The 21,346-nt window shown below is 46.1% G+C and overlaps 1 protein-coding gene across 10 annotated transcripts in view; it reads right to left on the bottom strand.

The window, feature by feature from the left end:
• SH3PXD2A (SH3 and PX domains 2A) overlaps positions 1-21,346 on the bottom strand; it is a 229,093-nt gene that overhangs the window by 150,583 nt on the left and 57,164 nt on the right. For 9 of the 10 annotated variants that reach the window (XR_012498437.1, XR_012498439.1, XR_012498440.1 and 6 more), the window contains one exon: positions 461-536. Coding sequence is in view for 6 of the 10 variants with exons in the window: in XM_074339099.1 (XP_074195200.1) it covers positions 461-536 (76 nt within the window). In the remaining 4 variants the exon portion in view is untranslated. Of the gene's footprint in view, positions 1-460; positions 537-1,090; positions 1,301-21,346 lie in introns of those variants that run through there. The other variant, XM_074339105.1, reaches the window with a different exon arrangement.

Here is a 21,346-nt window from a genome sequence, read left to right as displayed (position 1 = left end):
CCAACTCACAGGCTGTGTTACATAAGCTCTCAGAGCCTCAGTTGGATACTGGAGCTGGGAGGACTGGACGAGGTCAGACCAGAAAATGTGCTCAATTTAAGGTTCTCTATAATTACATGGGAGCCAGGGAAAAGAGGTCAGCCTGCAGCTTTTCATCCTTTCATAGGAGAACTTGATCTCTGCTTTTTGTAAGAAGGATCCAAAGTCCAAGAGCTTGAGAAACTCCTCAGAAGTTACACGGCTTGGGGCCAGCAGATGGCCCTGGAATGGTGGCAGATGCCCCTTTGAGGACAGTGGCCTTCAAAATCAGAGACTGTCAACCCCCTGGGGAAATTACTATGCAGATTCCTAGGCCTACCCTACCCAGAATGTCTGGCTTAGCAGCAAGACTTTTCTTGGCCTAAGGAATGCCCCTCCCCAGGTTGCCCCCATCCCATCAGCAGGGCCATCCAAAGCTTACCTGGGAGGAAGGGGATGATTCTCTGCTTGGGATCCTTCTGGCCACCTTCGATGGGAAACTTATCCAAAAGCTGCATCTGAGAAGCCAGACAGAGGGACATGATTCAGAAGATTGGAACAACCTTCAGCGCCCCTTCCCCACTCTACTCCACTGCTCCAGGGCGCCACTCTCCTTAAATGGATGAGTGATGTCTCAAATCCCTCATTTCACAGACGATTAACAAACCACATGGGGCATGAGATGGAGGAGGCCAGAGCTCTCTATGCATCAAAGGGGGTGTGTCAATCTAAAGAAGTCGGGGCACAGGAGGAGGTATCTGGGGATGCCCCACCCCCCAAAGGAAGCCAGGGTAGGGAGCAGCAGGCTTTCAGGCCAGGTTGCAGAAGGGGTTTCCAGAGGCTTCTTTGAACCCAGTTTCCTTCATATGTCATATGCTGGTTGAGCTCTTAAGCCACCTGCCATCCCAAACCCTCCTGAGCCAGTATGGTGGAAGGCCTCACCTGATGCTTCAGACAGACCACCCACCTTCCACAACTGCTCTGCAGAAACAAACCCCAATGTTATTTTAATTGCAAAACCAAATCCAGCTGCTTGCCCCCACACTGGAAGACCCCCTCCTCCGTTTCCTACCTTCCCACCCTTGAGATCGCTGCTGTTTTTCCAGGGACAGACCCACTGGAAGATTTTCCAGGGTTCTGGAGAAGAAACTTTTTTTTTTCTTCTGCTATTCTGGGCTAAAATTCTGTATAAACTGGAAAAATACACAGGAGACAGGATGGCCCAGGCCACGGCCCTTCTGCATGTAGTTAATCTCCCTTCCACAGGCACAGGCAGAGCTGGAGCTGAGTGGAGAGGGCAGGTCTAGCTCTGTGGACCCAGCTGTGTGACCTGGGTCAAGGCCCGGAAGCTGTCTCAGTTGACCCTCAGGCGCCTCATTGGTGAAATCAGGAAGATCAGTCACATGCTATCTGCAGTCCATTCCTTCCTTCAAATATTTATTGGGTACCTACTTAGAGCACTGGGCACTAAGAAAAATGGCAGTAAAGAAACAAAGCCCCTGCCCTCCGGGAGTTTCCATTCTAGTGGAGGTAGACAAACAGTACACAAATAAATTATGTACTATGTTGGGGTGGGGATAAGTGCTACGAAGACAAATGAAGTAGGATAAGGTGTTAGAACAGAACAGGGTTGTTCTTTTACATGGAGTGGTAGGAACAGCCTTACACGTCAGATGGCAATTCAGCAGAGACCTGCAAGAGGTGAGAAAGCGAGCCACACTGGAGGGAGACAAGAAGTGCAGAGCGTTTCTAGACAGGGGAAATAGGAAGTGCAAAGAGCCTGCAAAGGCCAGGGTGGCTGGAGTGGAGCAAGCCAGTGCTGAGGTACGGGCAATAAGATCCGAGAGGCTGGACAGGCCAGATCATGGAGGGGATGGCTCTAGCTACAGGATAGTGAATGGGCCACAGCGTGGAAGCAAGCAGACCCGTGAGGAGCCTATCGACGGTGGCCTGGACCAAAGTGCTAACACTGGAGGTGGTGAAAAGTGGTCCTATATTAGATTTTATATGTGCGTGCATGGGTGCATATTCCCATCTATTCTCCCACCCATCCAGCTCTAACACATGACTTTAGGATTCTCTCTTGCACAATCATTATCCAGAAACTGTTTAGAGCCCACATGTGAAGGGTGGGCCACTGTCAGATTCTATTCAAAACAAAACAGAGACTGCACCATTATTAACTTTCACTTCCCTGAATACAGACTGAAATTTAACAAAAGCTGGCTCATGAGTTTTCAAATAATGTTGTAAGTCCATCTCTCAAACATTTAATAATTGCCTGCTACATGTAAATACGACCCCCTGGGCCATAACGCTATAGACTTGTCCCTAGAATTTTTTTAAATTAAGCTATTTTCAAATAAATTCTATACAGAGTAGGGCTCCTATTTTCTCCTTTCCTAACCTATATTCTGTTTTGTAAACATTATTTCTGTATTATTAAGAATTCATGTTCACTAAGGGGAAAACAAAACCCTAGAAATTATAGAAGTGGGTGGTCAAAAAGAGAGTAAGAATCACTCATAATCCCTCCCCCTGAAAAAGTAACATTTCCATTTTGGGATATATATCCTTTGCAGACATTCTTCCATGAATGCCAATAAAATGAGCTCATCAATATTTTTACACTATATAATGAAAATTTCCCCATGTCGATGAGTAGTAGTACTTCCATACCAGTGTGCTTAATTGTGACACAGAATTCAATGTTTGGATGGGCCGTAGTTTATTTACCTACTCCCCTACTGTTGGATGTTTAGGTTGCTTCTGACTTTTTACTGCTATTATATAATACTACAGTGAATATCCTTGCCCATACATCTACGCACATTTCTTTAATATAATAGTTTTTCTACTTTTGTTTCATTTGGTTGAATTCTATGCATATTTATAGGCACCTAAAATCTTTTCTGGAAAACGACTGAGAATACATGGATAACTACTATGTGTAGGCAAGGCCTGGCACCTCTGAACAGTGGCTCCACAGAATTCCTGAGGAAGAGTATGGAGGTGTCTGAGGAGAAAGGCAGACCCAGCAACACACCTGCCAATATGTTAAAATGCAGGTTCTGATTCAGTAGGTCCTGACAGGGGCATGAGATCCCGCATTTCTACAAAGTTCCCAGGTGGTGCTCAAACTGCTGGTCCATGGACAGCAACAAAGCTCTGGAGCTGTGCTGTCCTATATGGCAGTTACTAACCACATGTGGATGTCAAGCCCTTGAAATGTGACCCACCCAAATTCAAATTCGGATGTACTATAAGTGCAAAATATGCGCCAGGTTTCAAGAACTTAGTACCAAAAAAAAAAAAGGAATGTGAAATGCCTCTAATAATTTTTGTACCGATTGCATGTTGAAATGATAATATTTTGGATACATCAGGTTAAATAAAATTACTTTAGAAATGATTTCACCTGTTCTACATTTTTAAGTGGCTACTAGAACATTAAAAATTACGTATGTGGGTCACATTACATTTCTATTGGACAGGTTGCTCTAGAGCAAGACAATTATCAAAACATAGTTTGAAGACTGCCTATACCTGAATTACCTGGAGATGGGTGTTTGTTAAAAATGCAGTTTCCTGAGCCCCCACCCAGAAGTTTGTGAACCGTTACTCTAGTGCTAGAGACAGGTAAGCAAGTTCTGGAGTGAAGGGGACTCACGAGGATGTATGAACAGGATTCTGTGGGAGCCAAAGTAGGAGGTCAGGGAAGGCTTCCTGTAGGAGGTGAAGCCAGCTCGATCTTGGCAGAGCGACAGTCTGAATTCCCTCAATGGGTTCAGGTGCCTCCTGGAAGTCAGGAATCATCTGATAGCCCCGCAGATTTGAGCTTTCCCTCAAAACGCCTCTTGGAGGATGCTTTCCATCAGGCCTCTCTCCCACCTCCTTCTTCTGTAACAGATTTTCATCTTCCCCCACCTCTGCCTTAATCTGGATCCTTCTGAGGCCAAGATAAGCCCATCCACAAAGAGTACTGGGTCAATAGGTCCTGACCAGAGCCATGAGTGCCCAGCTGGCCTGCTCACCATCACCCCTATCCCCCAGGTGCTGAACCCAGCCACACATGTCACCTAATCCCACCACCAATGCTGAGCCAGAAGAGCCTTGATGTCTGCCCTCTCCCTCCCCATCATCCCCAAGGCCCACCGGCCATAGCCACTGGAAAAGGAAGCACCACTAACCAGCTGCCAGTGACACTTTCTCTGCCTACAAGTCACCTTTCAAAGAAAGCAAATGCCCTTGTTCAGACTCTTGAGCAAACCAAATAAAGGCAGCCTAGCTGAGTTTACTCAGTGTGGGGAGCTCTCAAAGCAGCACCGTTCAACAACTATGGCAGAGTGGTGGGCGGTGGAATAAACATCTGGGGCCATGTTTGATATACAATCCAATGTCACCCTCACGAGCGGTGGGGGTGTGCGGGGTGGGGGGGCCGAGGGGCAGGCAGGCTGCAAAGTGGTTCTGTAACCTGCACAATTTGCAGGACTGGCTCCAAGAGATAAAACACTCACATGAAAGGCTGAGAAGGGCTGTCTCATGAAGAGGCCTGCCCAGGCCTTCCGTGAGGAGGAAGCCTGAGTGCGTGAGCAGTGAGGAAGGAAGGCTCCGCCCAGCAGAGACTTCTGCTGCGGCCACCTTTTCAGGCAGGAAGTGGATTCTCCTGTCACTCCAGCAAAGGCCTGACTCAGGCTGGAAGAAAAGCAGGGCCCTTTGCCAGGGTCCTTCTTAGAGCGAGAGGCGTTTGGCTAATGGAGCCCTTTGCAACCACATCAGAACTTTTCAGCGTGTGGGGGACGCCAGGCTGTTTATCTAAGGGGTGGATAGTGTGAGAGATACAGGGCAGCTCGGCTCCAAGAGCTGGCCCCAGCCAGAGAAAGCTGATTCAGCAGCTCTTCTAGGGCAAAGCTGAGCAGCAATAAACACGGGGAGAGAGAAGGGTGGGCCCCAAGTCCAGCTGGGGCACATCTGTAACCCAAGAGGCCAACTCCTCGCCCTACAGAGAGGCTGGAAGTCCCAGCAACTCTAGCTTTGGGGCTCTAATCCTCAAACCTTCATCCACTTTTTTTCAGCTCAGGAACGAAGGGAACATTACTACAAGAGCCTGATGGTTCCCTGACCCAGAAATTCCTCTTACAACGAGGAAAGGCCACACAGTCTCCCTGGGGACCATGAGAGATCAAGAGAAACCTCTGAATTGGTTTGTCCATTCTACTAATTGAGGGCTTATCAGTCCCTGTGTTAGATACTAGGGAGAATCACAGAGACGGAGGGACAGACAAGTGATATGTGGGGCTTTTCTTCAAGTTCTCATTCACTGTGGCCTGAAATGTACTTCCCCTTTCCCTTCCTTCTTTGATGACCTTATCAAGTGGCATCTACCCTGGAAAGCCTTTGACCATCTCAGCCTAAGGTCATACCACCTTTCTTTGAATTCCCAAAACACTCATGGTTGGAATTCCCTATTTCAGTACTTCACACAGTCTTTTTATGATTTTTTTTGTTGTTCTTATTTTTAACAAGTTCACCTCATTGACCAAGAATAAGCACCTTTCCCCTTGAATGGCATTGGAATCCTTATAAAGAATCAGTTGATGGACCATAAATGAATGGGTTTATTCCTGAGCTCTCACTTCTACTCTTTTGATCTATATGTTTATCCCTATACCTGTACCATACCATCTTCATTACTGTAGCTTTATATTAAGTTGTTTTCTTTTATAATAGACTTTATTTTTTATTGCAGTTTTAGGTTCACAGCAAAATTGAGCAGAAAGTACAGAGAGTTCTCATATATGCCCTGACCCCACACAATGGCAGTCTCCCTTACTACCAAAATCCAAGACCAGAGGGGTACGTTTGTTCACAGCTGCTGAACCTATGTAAACACATTACTATCACCCAAAGCCCATAGTTTACATTACAGTCCACTCTTTTTTTTTTTTATTAGTTTCCGGTGCACAAAACAATGTAATAGACATTTATCATTTATATCCCTCACACTGTGTCAACCCCCCTACCCCCATCCACCATCCCTCTGACATCGCACACAGCCATTACATTTCCACAGTCTCTATTCCTAATGCCATTGCAGTTCACTCTTGGTGTTGGCACATTCTATGGGTTTTGATGAATGTATGTAATGACATGTATCCAATATTGTAGCATAATATAGAAGTTTCACTGCCCTAAAAATCCTCTATGCTCCACCTATCCATACTCTTACCCCATCCCCTGGAAACCACTAATATTTTTACTATCTCTATAGTTTTGGTTTTTACAGAATGTCATATAGTTGGAATCTTACAGTTACGTAGCCTTTCCAGATCGGCTTTACTTCTTTTACAGTATGCGTGTAAGCTTCTTCTATGTCTTTTCACGGCTTGATAACTCATTTTTTGGTGGGAGGGCACTAAATCATATTCGTTGTCTGGATGTACTACAGTTTATTTATGTGTTCACCTACTGAAGGACATCTTGGTTTCTTCCAGGTTTTGGCCATTATAAGTAATGCTGCTATAAAACATCCATGTGCAGGTTTTTGTACGGACACAAGTGTTCAACTCATTTGTGTAAATACCAAGGAGCTTGTTTAACGAATTATATAATAAGAGTGTGTTTAGTTTTTTAAAAACCTGCCAAACTGTCTTCCAGAGTGGCTGTACTATTTTTCATTCCAACCAGCAATAAATGAGACTTCCTGTTGCTCCACATCCTTACCAACATTTAGTGTTGTCAGTGTTTTTGATTTTCACCATTCTAATATAGGTGTACAGTGGTATCTCATGATTGTTTTAATCTGCAACTCTCTAGTAACATAAGATGTTTATTTGCCATCTATATATTTTATTTAGAGATGTCTGTTTAGATCTTTGCCTATTTATTAATCAGGTTGTTCATTTTCTTATTGTTGAGTTTTAAGAGTTCTCTATATAGTTTTGATAATAGTCATTATCAGATATGTCTTTTACAAATATGTTCTCCCAGTCTGTGACTTGTCTTGTCATTCTCTTGATGTATTAAGTTCTGAAATCAGGAAGTATGAGTCCTCCCTCTTTGTTTTTCTTTTTCAGGATTGTTTTGCCTATTTGGACTCCCTTGAATTTCCATATGAATTTTGGGATCAGCTTGTCAATTTCTGCAAAGTAGCCAGGTGAGATTTGATAGGAGTGCATAGAATTTATAGATGAATTTGTGGCGTACTGCCTTCTTAACAATATTAAATCTTCCAATCCATGAACATGGGATGTCTTTCCACTTATTTAGTAACATTTTTGTTTTAATGTCTCTTTTGTCTGATATTAGTATAGACACTACAGCTCCCTTATTTTCTATTATAACATTTTGATTCCCTTAATAATTTTTTTCACTATATTTCTGAGTTATTTCTTAATAGTTGTTCTAGAGCTTACAGTATATAGCTTACCTTATCAGGATCTACTTTATACTGGCTTAATTCCAGTGAGATAGAGAAACATTACTCCTATATAGGATATTCTCTTTTTATTTTTTGTACTGTTATTTATACATATTACATTAATATGTCTTACAAACCCAATATTGTTATAATTATTATAGTAGCCCCCGGCTAGGAGCTAAGTGAAAAGGGAGTCCTGTGTTCTGGGCTGCATAAGCCAGGAGTAGAGCTTCTGTCAAGCAGAGATGGGGGAGGACGGGAGCAGTTGTGGTTCAAATGCCATTTTTACTGAAATTTAGTAGATTTTCTTAAATAAATATTTCTCCATTTGCTATATGTTTGTAGGTCCTTAGGACAATTTCCACAGACTTTAATTTATTTAAAAAAATAACTTTCACCATAGATGGCTGAACGGAGAGAGTTCAGAGAGCTCATCAGGCAGCCATTCCAGAAGTGCTCTCCTTTCATGTTTTCTTTCTGTGTTTTCTTAAGATAAAGATTTATAACCTTCATAAAGTTTTTCACCACCGAAAAAAAAAAAAAAGTGCCTAGCCCAGTGCTGGCTGCCCAACTGGGACAGCGATCATCACACCTTTGGTGTCTAATGATTCTCAAAATGGTGGCACAACTCTGAACTTTCACATGAAGATGTAAAAACCAACAGATTTGAGAGGGACTGGACAGCACCTCTAAAACAATTATTAGCAAATTATTTTGGCAGGGAGGGATTCAGCAGAATTCTCTGTTCAAATGAAACCTACTGTCAAATTTCAATATATTTTTTGGGGTATAGATATCCTGTCATTCCAGAACAATCTGTTGAAAAAGACTATTCCTATTGAATCTCATTAACTCCTTTGTCAAAAATCAATTAGCTATATATGCATGAGTCTATATCTGGATTATCTATGCTATTCCACTGATAGATAGATATATCCTGACACCAACACTATCCTTTCTTGATTACTGTAGGTTTTTAGTTAAGTCTTGAAATCAAACTTTTTCTTCTTTTTCAATATTGTTTTGTTCATCCTAGATCATTTGCATTTTCAAACACATTTTAGAATAAACTGATTAATTTCTATAAAATAAAAGCTTCCTGGAATTTTTAAAAATTTGGATTGCATTGACTCTGTAGATAAATTTAGGGAGAACAGCTGTCTTAACAATATAGAGACTTCCAATCCATGAATATGGTAAATCTTCCCATTTATGTAGATCTTCTTTCAATTCACTCGGCAATGTATTGTAGTTTTCAATGTAAAGGTCTCACACATATTTCATTAAATTCATTCCTAAGTGTTTTATGTGTTTTGATACTATTATTATAGTGTTTTAAAATTTTATTTTCTAATTGCTGCTAGTATACATAAATACAATTGATTTTTGCATATTGATTGTTATCCTGCAACTTTGTGAAAATTACCTATTAATTCTAGTAGGTATTTTTGTCTTTCACATATTCCTTAGTATTTTCTACATAGACAATCATGTCAGCCAAAAAAAAAAAAAAAAAAAGGACAGTTTTACACATTCCTTTTCCAAATCTGTATGCCTTTCATTTTTCTTTCCTTATTTCAATGGTTAGAGTATCCAACACAATGTTGAATAGAGGAGGTAAGAGAGAACATTCTTACCTTATTCCAATCTTAGGAGGAAAGCATTTAGTCTTTCACCATGGAATAGGACGAATAGTAGTAGGTTTGTGTAGATGCTCAGGTTGAGGAAGTTGCCTCTGATTTTTAGTTTACTGAGTTTTTAAATTATTGTTATTATTATAAATGAGTGCTGAGTTTTATCAAAAGCTTTTGCTAAATCTATGGATATCCGTTTTTCCTCCTTTAGTCTGTTAATATGGTGAATTACACTGATTGGTTTTAGAGTGTTGAACCAAGTTGCATTTTTGGGATAAACCCTACTTGGTCATAATGTGTTATCCTTTTTATATTCTGCTGGACTAGATTTGCTAATGTTTTTACAAAGAATCTTGCATCTATGTCCCTGATGGCTATTATTCTGAATTTTCTTTTCTTATAATATCCTTACCAGGTTTTGATACCAGGATTAATGCTGATTTCACACAATTAGTTGGAAAATGTTCCTTCTTCCTAAGAGTTTCTGTGTAAAATGGTATTATTTCATTCTTCAATGTTGGACCTAGTGGGCTCTCACATCCTTATTAAAAAGAAATTAACCCTTTGAAGGTATAAGACACTAGGCTTAAAAGAGAAAATAAGATCCAAAAGTTCTAGAAAAGTGTAGTGATGATGGCTGCACACCGGTGTGAATGGACTTAATGCCAATGAAGTGTATACTTTTAAAAAAAGGTTAAAACTGTAAATTTTGTTATGTATATTTTACCACAATAAAAAAAATGGCAGGTTTTATGTTTTATATGTATATACTTTACCATTATACACAGGGTGCCAAAAAAAATGTATACACATTTTAAGAAAGGAAAAAAACTATTAAAATTGTAATAATATATACCGATAACAAAAGATGAATACAAGTCATGTGTATACATATTTTTGGAACCATCTACATACACACACACACTCACAGAGAGAGAGAGAGAGATCCTAAGGCTACAGAGTGTGGAGAACCAGCAGAGCATTGACATGAACTAGGAGTCATTAAAATGTTGTCCATGTCACCCCAGGAGCAGCCATTCAACGAGCATGAAGCAAAGCATTCAAGTCTGGCGCCGGGGCTCAAAACTGCCCCAGCTGACTGAGTGATCCTTTGTGAGGCACTTATCATTGTTTATGAAACAAGGGAAGATGATGCAACTCATAGGGAAGATATGAGAACCCCGAGAAGATGCTGTGGTGGCGTGTTCTATAAACAGAAAGGGGCAGCAGAGGCATGAGGCAGTGGGGCGGTTCCTCAGAAAGTTCCCTGGACGAGGTGAAGTTGAAGGTGGGTGGACAGGATGGACACAGGCTCTCTTTGTGAAATCACTACAGCATTCAGGGAACAGATTTGACCCCACATATCCCTGAAGCAGCAGCCAGGGAGAGCCAAATGGGGCAGAGAGGACCTGTCCACCTTGGCAAAGAGCTGCCTGCGTTAGATGCATTTGGTTGCTGGAGCACGGGCCCATGCCGTGCTGAAGTCAAGACACAGGGCACTTTGAGAGGGAGCCCAATCCAGCTTCCAAAAGACCTTACTATGTCAAAGAAATCTTCCTTGACCATTTTCTGGAAAACATGCAAGCCTTCACTACTTGAAATCCCTTCCCAATCAAGCCATTACCGGTGGCATTCCATGCCCTGCATGAGTGTGATTCAGAAAGCATGCAAGTCAGGGTCCACGATCTGATTGGGAGCTGGAGAGCCTAGGAGTGTTAGCTGAGTGTCCACCTGCTGAGAGGTAGAAGGTCAGTGTGGCTGGAGTAAGCAAAGCAGATTCTCAGAGGAGGACACAGGAGAAGCAGGCCTTGAATAAAGGACAGAGAAAAGGGAGGACAGCTTTCCAGAGGGAGGAATGGTGAATAAAAAGGTTTGGTAGTGGGAGGGTCAGCATTGTTAGATGAAGCAGTCTGATCGGAGTGAACTGACTTGTTCATGAATTCCATGCAATGCTGCCATGTGTCAGAGAAAGACATGGGATCCAGGGTGGCGGCCCTTGATAATTATTTATTCCAGTGATTTGGGGTGACCACATGGTTGGCATCAGAGCAGGGTGAGGGTGCGTGCCTGATGTGCCACTCCATAGGCAGTGAGGGTATCCTCAAGTATCACTGGAGATGGGACGAGATGGAGAAACAGTCATTTCCAGAACTCATTTTGAGGACAGTACCACATGTGGATAGTGTCTCTGGGGTGGGGGGTGGCAGGTGAGACACCCCTGGGTCTGGTGCTAGGTCGGTCATTTGCTTTGCTCTCAGATGAACCTATCAATATATTAAGTGAGGACTTACTGCGTGTGTGTGTGTGTAATCTAACTGTATTAACTTGCTAGGGCTGCTGTAATAAAGTACCACAAACTGAATATGGCTTAAACAACAGAAATTTTTTGTCTCAGTCCTGGAGGCTAGGAGTCCAAGATCAAGGTGTTGGCAGGGTTGGTTCCTTCTGAGGTCTGTCTGTGCAGGAGGATCTGTTCTATGTCTCTCCTCTCATTTCTGATGGTTTGCTGGCAATCTTTGGTGTCCCTTGGCTTGTGGGAGTATTCCCTTTATCACTGTCTTCATCTCCACATGGCGTTCTCCCTGTGTGCATGTCTGTGTCCAAATTTCCCCTTTTTATAAGGACACCAGTCATTAGATTAGGGGCCCACTCTATTCCCGTATGACCTCATTTTAACTAATTACATCTGCAACAACCCTATTTCCAAATAAGGTCACATTCTGAGGTCCTGGGAATTAGGACTTCAACATGTGAATTTTGGGGGACACATAAGACTTCAATCTCTAACACCGACGCACGTTAAAACAATACATAACTATTAAAAGAGAAAATACTTGCCCATATTCTAGAGACTTGCCCAAAAGTCTCTTCCTGAACTCACAGTGGTGCCTATACAATATTTTGGAAAATGTGAATAATAATAATAATAATAATACATAGTGCATAGCTAGTCAGATCGGGATTCAATTGTTTCCTCATCTGTAAAATGGGGACAGTGATAGAACCTGCCTGATAGGGTGGGTGAGAGGATTAAATGAGATGTGTGTAAAGTGCTTGGCACAGAGCCCGGCAGAGACTAAGTGCTCCATACATGTTCGTTATTATTATCATTCCTGTCATCATCATCACTCTTGTGAGGACACCAGGCTGCGTCCCTGATGCCAGGGAAAGTGCTTGGGAAGCTACAGCCCTGAGGTCAGTAGAGGGGCCACAAGGGGCACGGGTCTGGGAGTGGTCTTGGGCAGGCCTTGCCTGGCCGTGAGCATCTATGAGCATCTAGGGGCCCCCAGGGGAGCTGTCCAGCTGGTGTGCGTGGGCCAGGCTTAGGGAGGAGGCCTCTGGCTTTTCCAGCAGCTCATCAGGTGCGTGGGCGCTAGCTGGGACATGTTTTACATTAATGTGGTAGAGCCTGTGCTGATCTCCTAACGCCCACAGCGAGATGCACAACAAAGAAAGTAAAGATATGCAGGATGGTGCCATCCCAGGGGAATGTCCTCAAGCCTGTATGGTGTCCAAACCACTAGCTACACCTATCTACCCCTAGAACTGCCAGTGCATTCATTCCCTACATCCCCATCATGCTGACCTATAGCCTTCAGAGAAAGAGCACTGGCTGGGACTCAAGAGAGGAGGGTTCCAGCTCCAGCCTGCAACAACTTGCTGGGCAACTGGGGCAAACGGATCAGCTTCTCGGGGCAGCAGTGGCCTCATCTGTGAAACACTTGCCCTGTTTCCAGAGGCTGTTGTGAAGATCCAAGGAGAAGACATGTGAGAAAGTGCTGCCAAATACCAGATGCAATTATTCCTACTTCTCTGAGCCTCAGTCTACTCATCTGTGAAATGGGGTCAAGCTTATCTTCTCCTTCCTGGAGGCTGATGAGAAGTTGAAAAGGGAAAATGTATATGCAAAGTACTTTCACACATGCCAGGCATGGAGGAAACCATCAGAAGCAGTCATCTCTCTTAGCCTTGTTCTACCACTATTTCAGTACTATAGTTAGTGATGGAATGCCTGAGCTCTGAAGTCAGAATTCCAGCTTATTCCTTCCTAACTACATGACCTTGGCCAAGTCATTTAAACTCTCTGGTGCCCACTTTCCTCATTTGTAAGGTAGGGTGAGTAAAAATAGCCACTCCATGGTGGTGAGTGGATTAAATGGGGTAACACAGGTGAGCAGAGGGCTTGATAAATAGGATCACCTTATTCAAGGTGAAGAGACTCCAGTGATATCTTCCTGTCTCTGGTGCTCTCCTCCAGCCCTTTCTGCTTTGGGGGAGCTGTCAGCTAAGCCACCCTGCCCTCACTGTCAATGGCTGAAAGGACTTCAGGGTCCTTCACCTGTAACTTCACAGCCTTCACTGTTTAAGGCTCTTCCACTTTGTCCCAGCACAAGCTTGCTCACACTCCCCTTGTCCAGGAGGGAAGGGCATCACACTAGCTAGGACAGCTGATACCCTGAAAAGCTAGTGACAAACAGGGCTGGGTCAGAGATCCTGGATTCAGTCAGCTCTGAGACCAGCTTCAGGAAGAACAGGTAGAGTTTCCCCGCACAGAGTCTGAGGGGTAGTTTCCTAGTCAGCAACTGGAGCTACACTCCAATCCCCTTCAACACCTCAGTGTTGCTTGCTGGCCCCCCGCAGCTTGCTGGTCCCTCTTTCCTCTCACCCCCAGGAAAGTGTGCGGCTGGAAGAGCTGGGCACTGGGCAAGGAGAGTGAGTACCGGGCGCTGTGAGGGGCAGGGCTAGAGGGGTCGTCAGAGACTAGAAGAAGAGCTTGGGCTTCCTTCTCCAGGCTATAGGAGCCCCTGACGGGTGCTGATCAGAACCCTGTGAAAGCAGAATTCTAGAGATAAGTCTGCCCGGCACAGTGGTGAAAGAGACATCTGTGTGTGGGACAGATCACCAGAGAGATACTGGCACCAGCCCAGGGTGCCAGTAGTGACACTCCCCCACAGAGAAAGAGGCCAACCCCAAGGCAAGTCTGCGCATGTGTGCGTGCGTGCGTGTGTGTGTTTTCCAGCAGGGTCCTGGCTGAGGTAATCCTATTCCCTCCTTGAGAATCTCTAGCTCTCCCTTAGCCTCACCAGAGACCCTAAGATTTCTAAACGCCTACCCCCAAAGCTGCTCCACATGGACCTCTGAGGACCATCAACAAAAAGCACAAGGCCTGAAGAAGGTGGAGAGGGAAGGAGGAAGGGCAGACCCCCACCTTCCATTTATGGCTGAACCACGCCTCCATCCCGATCATCAATCCAAATGGCCCAGAACTATGCTCCCCAAAGTGCCCTAGCCACCGTGGGATCAAATTCAGGCCAAAGTTTGGGACAAAGAAAGCACGTTCTTGGCAGAGATGGGGCCAAGACAGACCTTCGGTAATCCAGGGCCCAGGCTGCTGTTCAATGCGGTGAGATTCCAGAACTGGTCCCCAGAGTGCTCCTCTGACACTGCTCTCTCTGGGACAGAAGCCAAGTGGGACACTTCTAATCGACAAGCCAACATCCTGGCCTTCCTCTTTCCCCTTCTCTGAGTGTCTCCTTTTCCCACTTTTTTTCAATCCCAAATGGGTCAGGGCACTTCTAATAAGCCCGATGCTCATCCCTCTCCTTCCTTCAAAGTCTTGTGCAAAACAAAACAAAAAACAAAAGAAAAGGCTAAAGAAGAAGGCTAGGGTCATGGGCAGAGTCTAGCTCTTCCCTGTGGCCTGGCCCTGTCAATACAGAACCTTTATTCCCAAGAGCTCGCCCCTCCTCTGCTTGGGAATGACTCGAGCTGGGGATGAGCACCAGTCAAATTCAGGAAAGGGTGCTGAAAGCTACCTCAAAGATGCTGGAAGCCTCCCGTGAGGCTGTCTGCTGTCAGGAGGACCCGGCAAAAGCCAGGCAGGCCCAGGTAGTTTCCACCAGAAGCTGCTGACTTGGGTAGGTCACCTGCCCAACCCACCCTCATCTTTCTCCCCCATTAGAAACTTCACAGCATTAGAGACCAAAACACACACGAAACCTCTTTGAAGGTTCTGGTGAAGAGAGCACGAAATATGCACCATCTCTTACGCTGCTTCAATTCTGCTCCCATCTAATGGTTTCATCTCTGGCTTCATATCTTTTGTTGTTTCTCTGCCTCCCATGGAACACAAGCCTATTCATAACCTCTGCCCCAACTGACCTCTCCAGCTGCATGTCTTCTCAATGCCGCATGTCCCCACACACTACATGGCTGCAGTCCTAACTGGACATAACATGCTGTTCCAGAGCTCTGTCCCTTTGCACATTCTGTTCCTCTTACCTGGAGTGCCCCACCCTATGTGATCTCTTGTTGTCACGACCTCTCACACCTTTATGCAGGTTTCCCTTCACTTATTCCCTCCTTTAGATTGCTTCTGTAGTTTGGTCACACTTCTAGAAATGCATTTACTACTATATTGTAATTATTTGTTTGTATACCTGCATCCTTTCAAAAGCCTGTGAGCTTCTTGAAAGCAAGATCTGTGCCTTGACATCCCCACTGTCCATTACACAACTGGACTACATTTTCCAGCCTCCTTTGCTGGGAGGTGTAGTCCTGTGACTGAAGTCTGACCAGTGGAATATAAGCAGGGGTGATGTACGCCTTTGTCAGACAGTTCATAAAATCTCCCTGCAATCATTCTACACTCTCTCTCTTCCCTCCTCTATTTCCTGGATACAGAGATCTATGGGGGTTGGAGTCATCAGATAGTAAATCCTGGGTTCCTGAATGACTACCTGGAGCAGAGCCCTCCAGTAACTTGTTTTGGTCTATGACATGAGCAAGAAACAAATTTCTATTATATTGAGTCACTGAGAGTTTGTTACACAGCAGTTAGCCTGTCTTGACTCACACAACAGGGCTCAGTCAAGGTCTGTTGAACCAAATTGAAAGAGGGAAGACAACATAAAATGCAGAAACTTCCTTGATCCAATCAAGTCAGGCACAACTGAACTACTCCCAAAGCCAAGACATCACTCCTCTTCCCCCTGCCCCATCCACCAAATCATATATACAGCCGTTAGAACGTCAAGCATTCCCCAGGAATGACTAAGAAGGGTGGGGATTGAGGACTTGCCAGATGACCTGTAAAAGTCACCATAGATGAGTAAGCCCCAACTTGAGATCCTGGTTCCACCAGTTTGTAGAAGGTACACAGAGATGCAAAGTTGAATTGCAGGAAGGGGCCTGCTCCTCCCACACAGGCATCAACACCCTTGACACATGACCATTCAAGCTCATAGGAACCCTTCCAATGACGGGAACTCACCACCTCTCTGAGGCAGCCCACACCACCCCCGGCAGCTTCTGGGAAGTGCTGGAACAGTGTTCCGCACACAGAGCCCAAATGCACTAGGCCAAGTTCCCACCTGGTCACAAAGAGCTGTGACCAAATGGGAGAAAGATCACATTGGACAGAAGGAAGAACAAGAAAGGAATGAAGACGAAGGACTTCAAATGTCTGTTTCCAGTAGCTATGTCCTCACTATTCAAGGTGTGATCCGGAGACTAGCCATGCCATCACCTGAGAGCTTGGTGGAAGTGCAAAACATCAAGCCTCATGCAGACCTGCTGAATCAGAATCTATATTTTAACAAGATCACTAAGTAGTTGGCGTGCATCTTAAAATTTGAAAGCCCTCCCTGTTCCACGCAATCTTTAAAGTGTTCCCAACAGCAAGGCTAGCCTATAAGCCAAGAAAGGCAGGCACACAGAAGGATCAACGGGAGCGAAACAGCAGAACTTGTCTTTAAGAGTATGGAAGGAGGGCGCAGGCCTCTCTCCTCATTCCCTATGCAGCAGTCCCCCTTATCTGCTGTTTCACTTTGCACAGTTTCCGTTACCTGCAGTCAACCTCAGTCTGAAAATATTAAATGGAAAATTCCAGAAATAAACAATTCACAAGTTTTAAAATTCATGCCATTCTGAGACACATGATGAGATCTCTTGCCATCCCACTGTCCCACCCAGGATGTGAATCTTCCCTTGCTCCAGCTTATCCACGCTGTATAGGCTCCCTGACTGTCGGTCACTTAGTAGCCATCAGTTATCAGATCAGTTATCAGAGAGAGTCCACACACACATAACTTGTATTACAGTATGTTTTTATAATTGTTCTATTTTATTATTTGTTATTATTGTTAATCTCTTACTGTGCTTAACTGTAAATTAAACTTTGGGTATGTAGGTATAGGAAAAAACACAGTCTATATAGGGTTCGGTACTATCCATGGTTTCAGACATCCCCTGGAGGTCTTGGAACATATCTCCCACGGATAAGGCGGGACTACGGTACTCAGTTCCAGGTGGCCATACATTCATGTATTCATTCAGTGATTTCTTGAGCACCTGCTATGTGTCAGGCACTGTTCTAGGCACTGGGAAAACAGAAGCTAAAGAACAAGCAAGGTCCTGCTCGCCTACAGCTCACATTCTAGCAGGGACGAGACAGTAAACAAGAAGACAAATAGTTAAATAAGATGATGACAGGCTGTGATAAGTGTGAAGACAATAGGATGTGACAATGTAACTGAATGTGAAAGGGCTGGGGTGAGGGCTCTCTGAGGGGAAGCAGTCAAGTTAGGCCTCTCTGGCAGGGGCCACACGAGCTGAGACCTGAGTATCAGAGGGAGTCGGCGGCTTGAAGATCTGGGGAAAGGGCATTCCAGGCAGTGGGAACAGCAATGATAAAGGCCTCAAGGCAGTACTGTGTGTGGTATTTCAGGTGCAAGTGTATGATTGGCAAGCTGAAAGCCAATGAAAGGAGCCCGGAAGGGCAAATGAGGGCCCACCACACAGGGCCTGGGGCAGAGCAAGGAGTTGGGAGTTCATTCCAAAAAGAAAGGAAGTCTTTCAGAAAGATTATAAACAGAGGTGTGATGTGATCTGATTAAGGTTTTAAAAGGGTCACTCTAGTTGGTGGGAAGACAAGAGTACGAGTGGGAGATCCCTGAAGAAACCAGTTGAGTTGCCCAGGTGGGAGGTGATGGGGCTGGACCAGGGTGGGGCAGAGAGGAAGAGGGCAGAGCCGGGCTACGTTTTGAGGTAGGTCTGAGAGGATGCCTGGACTTGCTGTTGGGTTGGATATGGAACATGACTGGCCAGGTTTGGGATGGTCCCAACTGGGTTTGAATCCCTTTGGCACCTCAGGTGCTCATAACAGCTGACCCAGGCAGCCCACGGGCCTCAATCTGGCCTGATGGCAGCAAGGGCCCATATGGACACCTGCTGCCTCTATGGCTTCCTTCCGGGTCACTGAGGTCAGCCATTTAGCCCACAGTAGTCTTTTCCTGTAACTTCTCCTTTCTGCAGGCCCTTTTGGGCCAAGGGCTTCCTATTGTCTCTTCACATTCTCAAAAGGAGAACAAAAGGTAGGGCCTGTATGGAAAAAGAGAAAAATCCCTGAAGCAAAAACTAAAACTCAGGCAGAGTTGTAGGGGATGGGGTGGTCCCTGTAAAGCAACCCACACAGGAGGCAAGTCTCCCAGGGCCACCTGGCCTTGGGCTTCCGGGACCCTGTGGCCAGCTCTGTTTCACAGGCTTTCCTTGGGGGAGAACTTGACTCCTGCCAGAGAACCAGGAAATGCAATAGGAAAAAATTTCCCACAGAATGCAGTGTCCTCCAGCCACCATGGTGCCCAGCTATTGGTCGCTTGTCCTGGTGACAGCCCTGCAGACCCAGGTCATGACTTCCTCTCAGTGACCTCATAAATATGGCCACTGCCCACTTAGGACTTGGTGCAGAAGGAGGGGAAATGCAAGGAGAGAAAGGGCTGGCTGCTGAGGGCTGCCTGGTGCCCATGTGCAGACCTGCCTCCCTCTCAGTCCCCCAGAGAGCAGGGCTCTCCCTGACCTTGTGTGTGCCCATGACAGTCCTGCCTCCGCACCTGCACTCACATCCATCCCTCTGCCTGGACCACCTGCTCGGTCTACCTAAACCCAGCCCTTCTCCTAGGCCCACCTTCAGTCTCACCTTGTCAGGAAAACCCGAGACAATGAGAAAGGGAATCTAGCATTTATCTGACACCTCCTCTATATTCACCATGCAATGTCTTTTTTAAAAAACATATCAAGCAAATGTGGCAATATGTGAACATTTGTTCAATCTAGGCAGCAGGTCCACTGATGGCTGTTATTTTCTGTAGGATTAAAAATGTTCATAATTAAAAATAAATGATAGAAAATAAAAAGCTGACTGGCTGCGGTGCAGAGAAGCTGCTGGAAGGGGTCGGACTGGGGAGTCCTGGTAGGAATGCCAAGGATGCAAGTGAGGAGTCAGGAGGGCTTGGCTGAGGGGGAGGAGAGGAGGAATATGCTGGGGTAAAATGGTACAGTCACTGAGAGAGGGAAGGGGAAAGGGGGAGGAGGGAGGGCTCGAGGAGGGGTGAGGGGAGGAGGAGGGAGGGAGGAAGGGAGGGGTCTCGATAGGAGCTGGGTTTAGAACACACTGAGGTGCAAGCACACATGTGGCTTATAAATGGAAATGTCTTGAAGGGTCAGCCTGCAGGTCGGCTCCTATTCCATCTGTCTCCACCCCCTCAGCCCCACCCTGAACTCAGTGACTTGCCCAAGGCAGGTGGTCAGGTGCTCCCTCCCCAGCCCGCCTCTAGCTGATGCCAGAGGCTTGGACCAGAGAGAACTGCCCCTTACTGGGAGACGTCCAAGAGAGAGCAGAGCCCGATCCCTAGCCTACTTCTGATGCCCTACCTGACCCAGATCACGACAGCTGGTGGGGTATTTTGGGGGCCAGCCTGACCCTACAAGGGCCGCTCCCTTTCCTGGACAAATGTCGACTGCTCAGCTTTTTCTAGCAGGGACAGAGGCGGGACAGGCGGGGCTCTAGAGGGACAGCTAGCATGGGGTAAGAATGCCTAAACATGAGCCACTCCCAGGAAAAAGGTTAATTACCAGGCCCCACAGAGTCCTGGAAGGGGAAGCAGCTTCCCTCCCCTCCACAGAGTGCCTCCAAGGGTGCAGACTGGCCAAGCCCCTCATTCATCACAGTCAGTGACCCCCTTATAGACTAGGGTCAGGCTCCCACCTGCCCTTCTCCCAGACTTCTGTTTGAAATGTGGCAGCATCCGGGGGCAGAAATACAGACCAGAGAGACCCAGAGACTGGCAAAGACATACCAGTGCCTGAGAGGCTGGGAAAAGGCCATAGGGATGGACAGCTACTCCCAGCAACAGACCTGGGCTCACAGACCTTTGGGGAGATAGAGATAAGGAGAGGAACTGGAGAAAGAGAAAGACAGAGGGGACACTAAAGAGAATCGAAGACTCACGAGCAAAGAAAAGGAAATGAACATCCTCACAGAAATCGATGCTTTTTCTCTCTCTCTCTCTGCCCAGACCACACCCTCCCCAGCCAGGGAAGGGGTTTGGGGCAGCACCCACCTCCTGTGTGCAGCCCAGCCCTACCTTCTCTGAAACCTTCCTGGCAAGGGAGGGAAAGCACCTCTCTCCTCTCCAAGGTGCGGGGCTTCCCAGGCCACCTCTGCCATGCGCTGGCCCAGGCAGGGGCCACGTCCAAGTTATGACCGGCAATGGACAAGAGGGGTTTAGCAAGTGGATTCCAGAGCCAGACTGCTCTGTCTGAATCCTGCCCGCCAGTTGCAGAGAGGGTGGTTCTGTTGCTTCACCCTGCCCCACCTTGAACTAAATGGCCAAGAAACCTAGGTGTTCCAAACTAGCCTAAGGTGTCCCAGCTGCACCCCAAAAACAGGAAACAATGGACAGACTCACAGTTGTGAGTCCTCCTGCATGTGGTAGATTTCTTAGCCCATCTGCCCCTTCCTGGTCTCACCTCATTGGACTGAAGGATGGAGGGAGAAGAGGGGGGCATACACAGAGGGTTCCCTCTATTCTCCCACTGGGGTTTTCTCCTCACAAAGCTCCAAGATGAGGAGTGGAGGGCTGGAAATCTCGGGATAAAACAACCCCGACTCCTTGGGAAGACAGACAAGCTGGCCTTCACTAGAGAGATGACCTCGGGAGGCCACTGTCTCAGTGGGAAGAATGGCTGCTTGTTGCATGCCAGAACCATCCTCTCTGCAGGCATCTCAGCTCCAGCCCATACACCAGCCTCATACTTCCTGTTTGGTTTGGTGTGTTTTTTTTTTAAGGTATATCTGAATGTGGTCCATTTAGCCCCAGGGACCCTGACCCCCCCGCCTCAGCCCCACTCCTAGCCTCCTCCCCAGCCCCCCACCAGCACTGAGCTCAGACTTTCAGCGTGGCTGAACTGACCACTTTGTTCTGCTGGGCACCAG

The sequence above is a fragment of the Rhinolophus sinicus genome, linkage group LG07 (assembly GCF_036562045.2).
Source record: "Rhinolophus sinicus isolate RSC01 linkage group LG07, ASM3656204v1, whole genome shotgun sequence".
Taxonomy (NCBI): Eukaryota; Metazoa; Chordata; class Mammalia; order Chiroptera; family Rhinolophidae; genus Rhinolophus; species Rhinolophus sinicus.
Note: the sequence above shows the minus strand (reverse complement) of the source record. Positions and strands in the feature narration are given on the sequence as shown.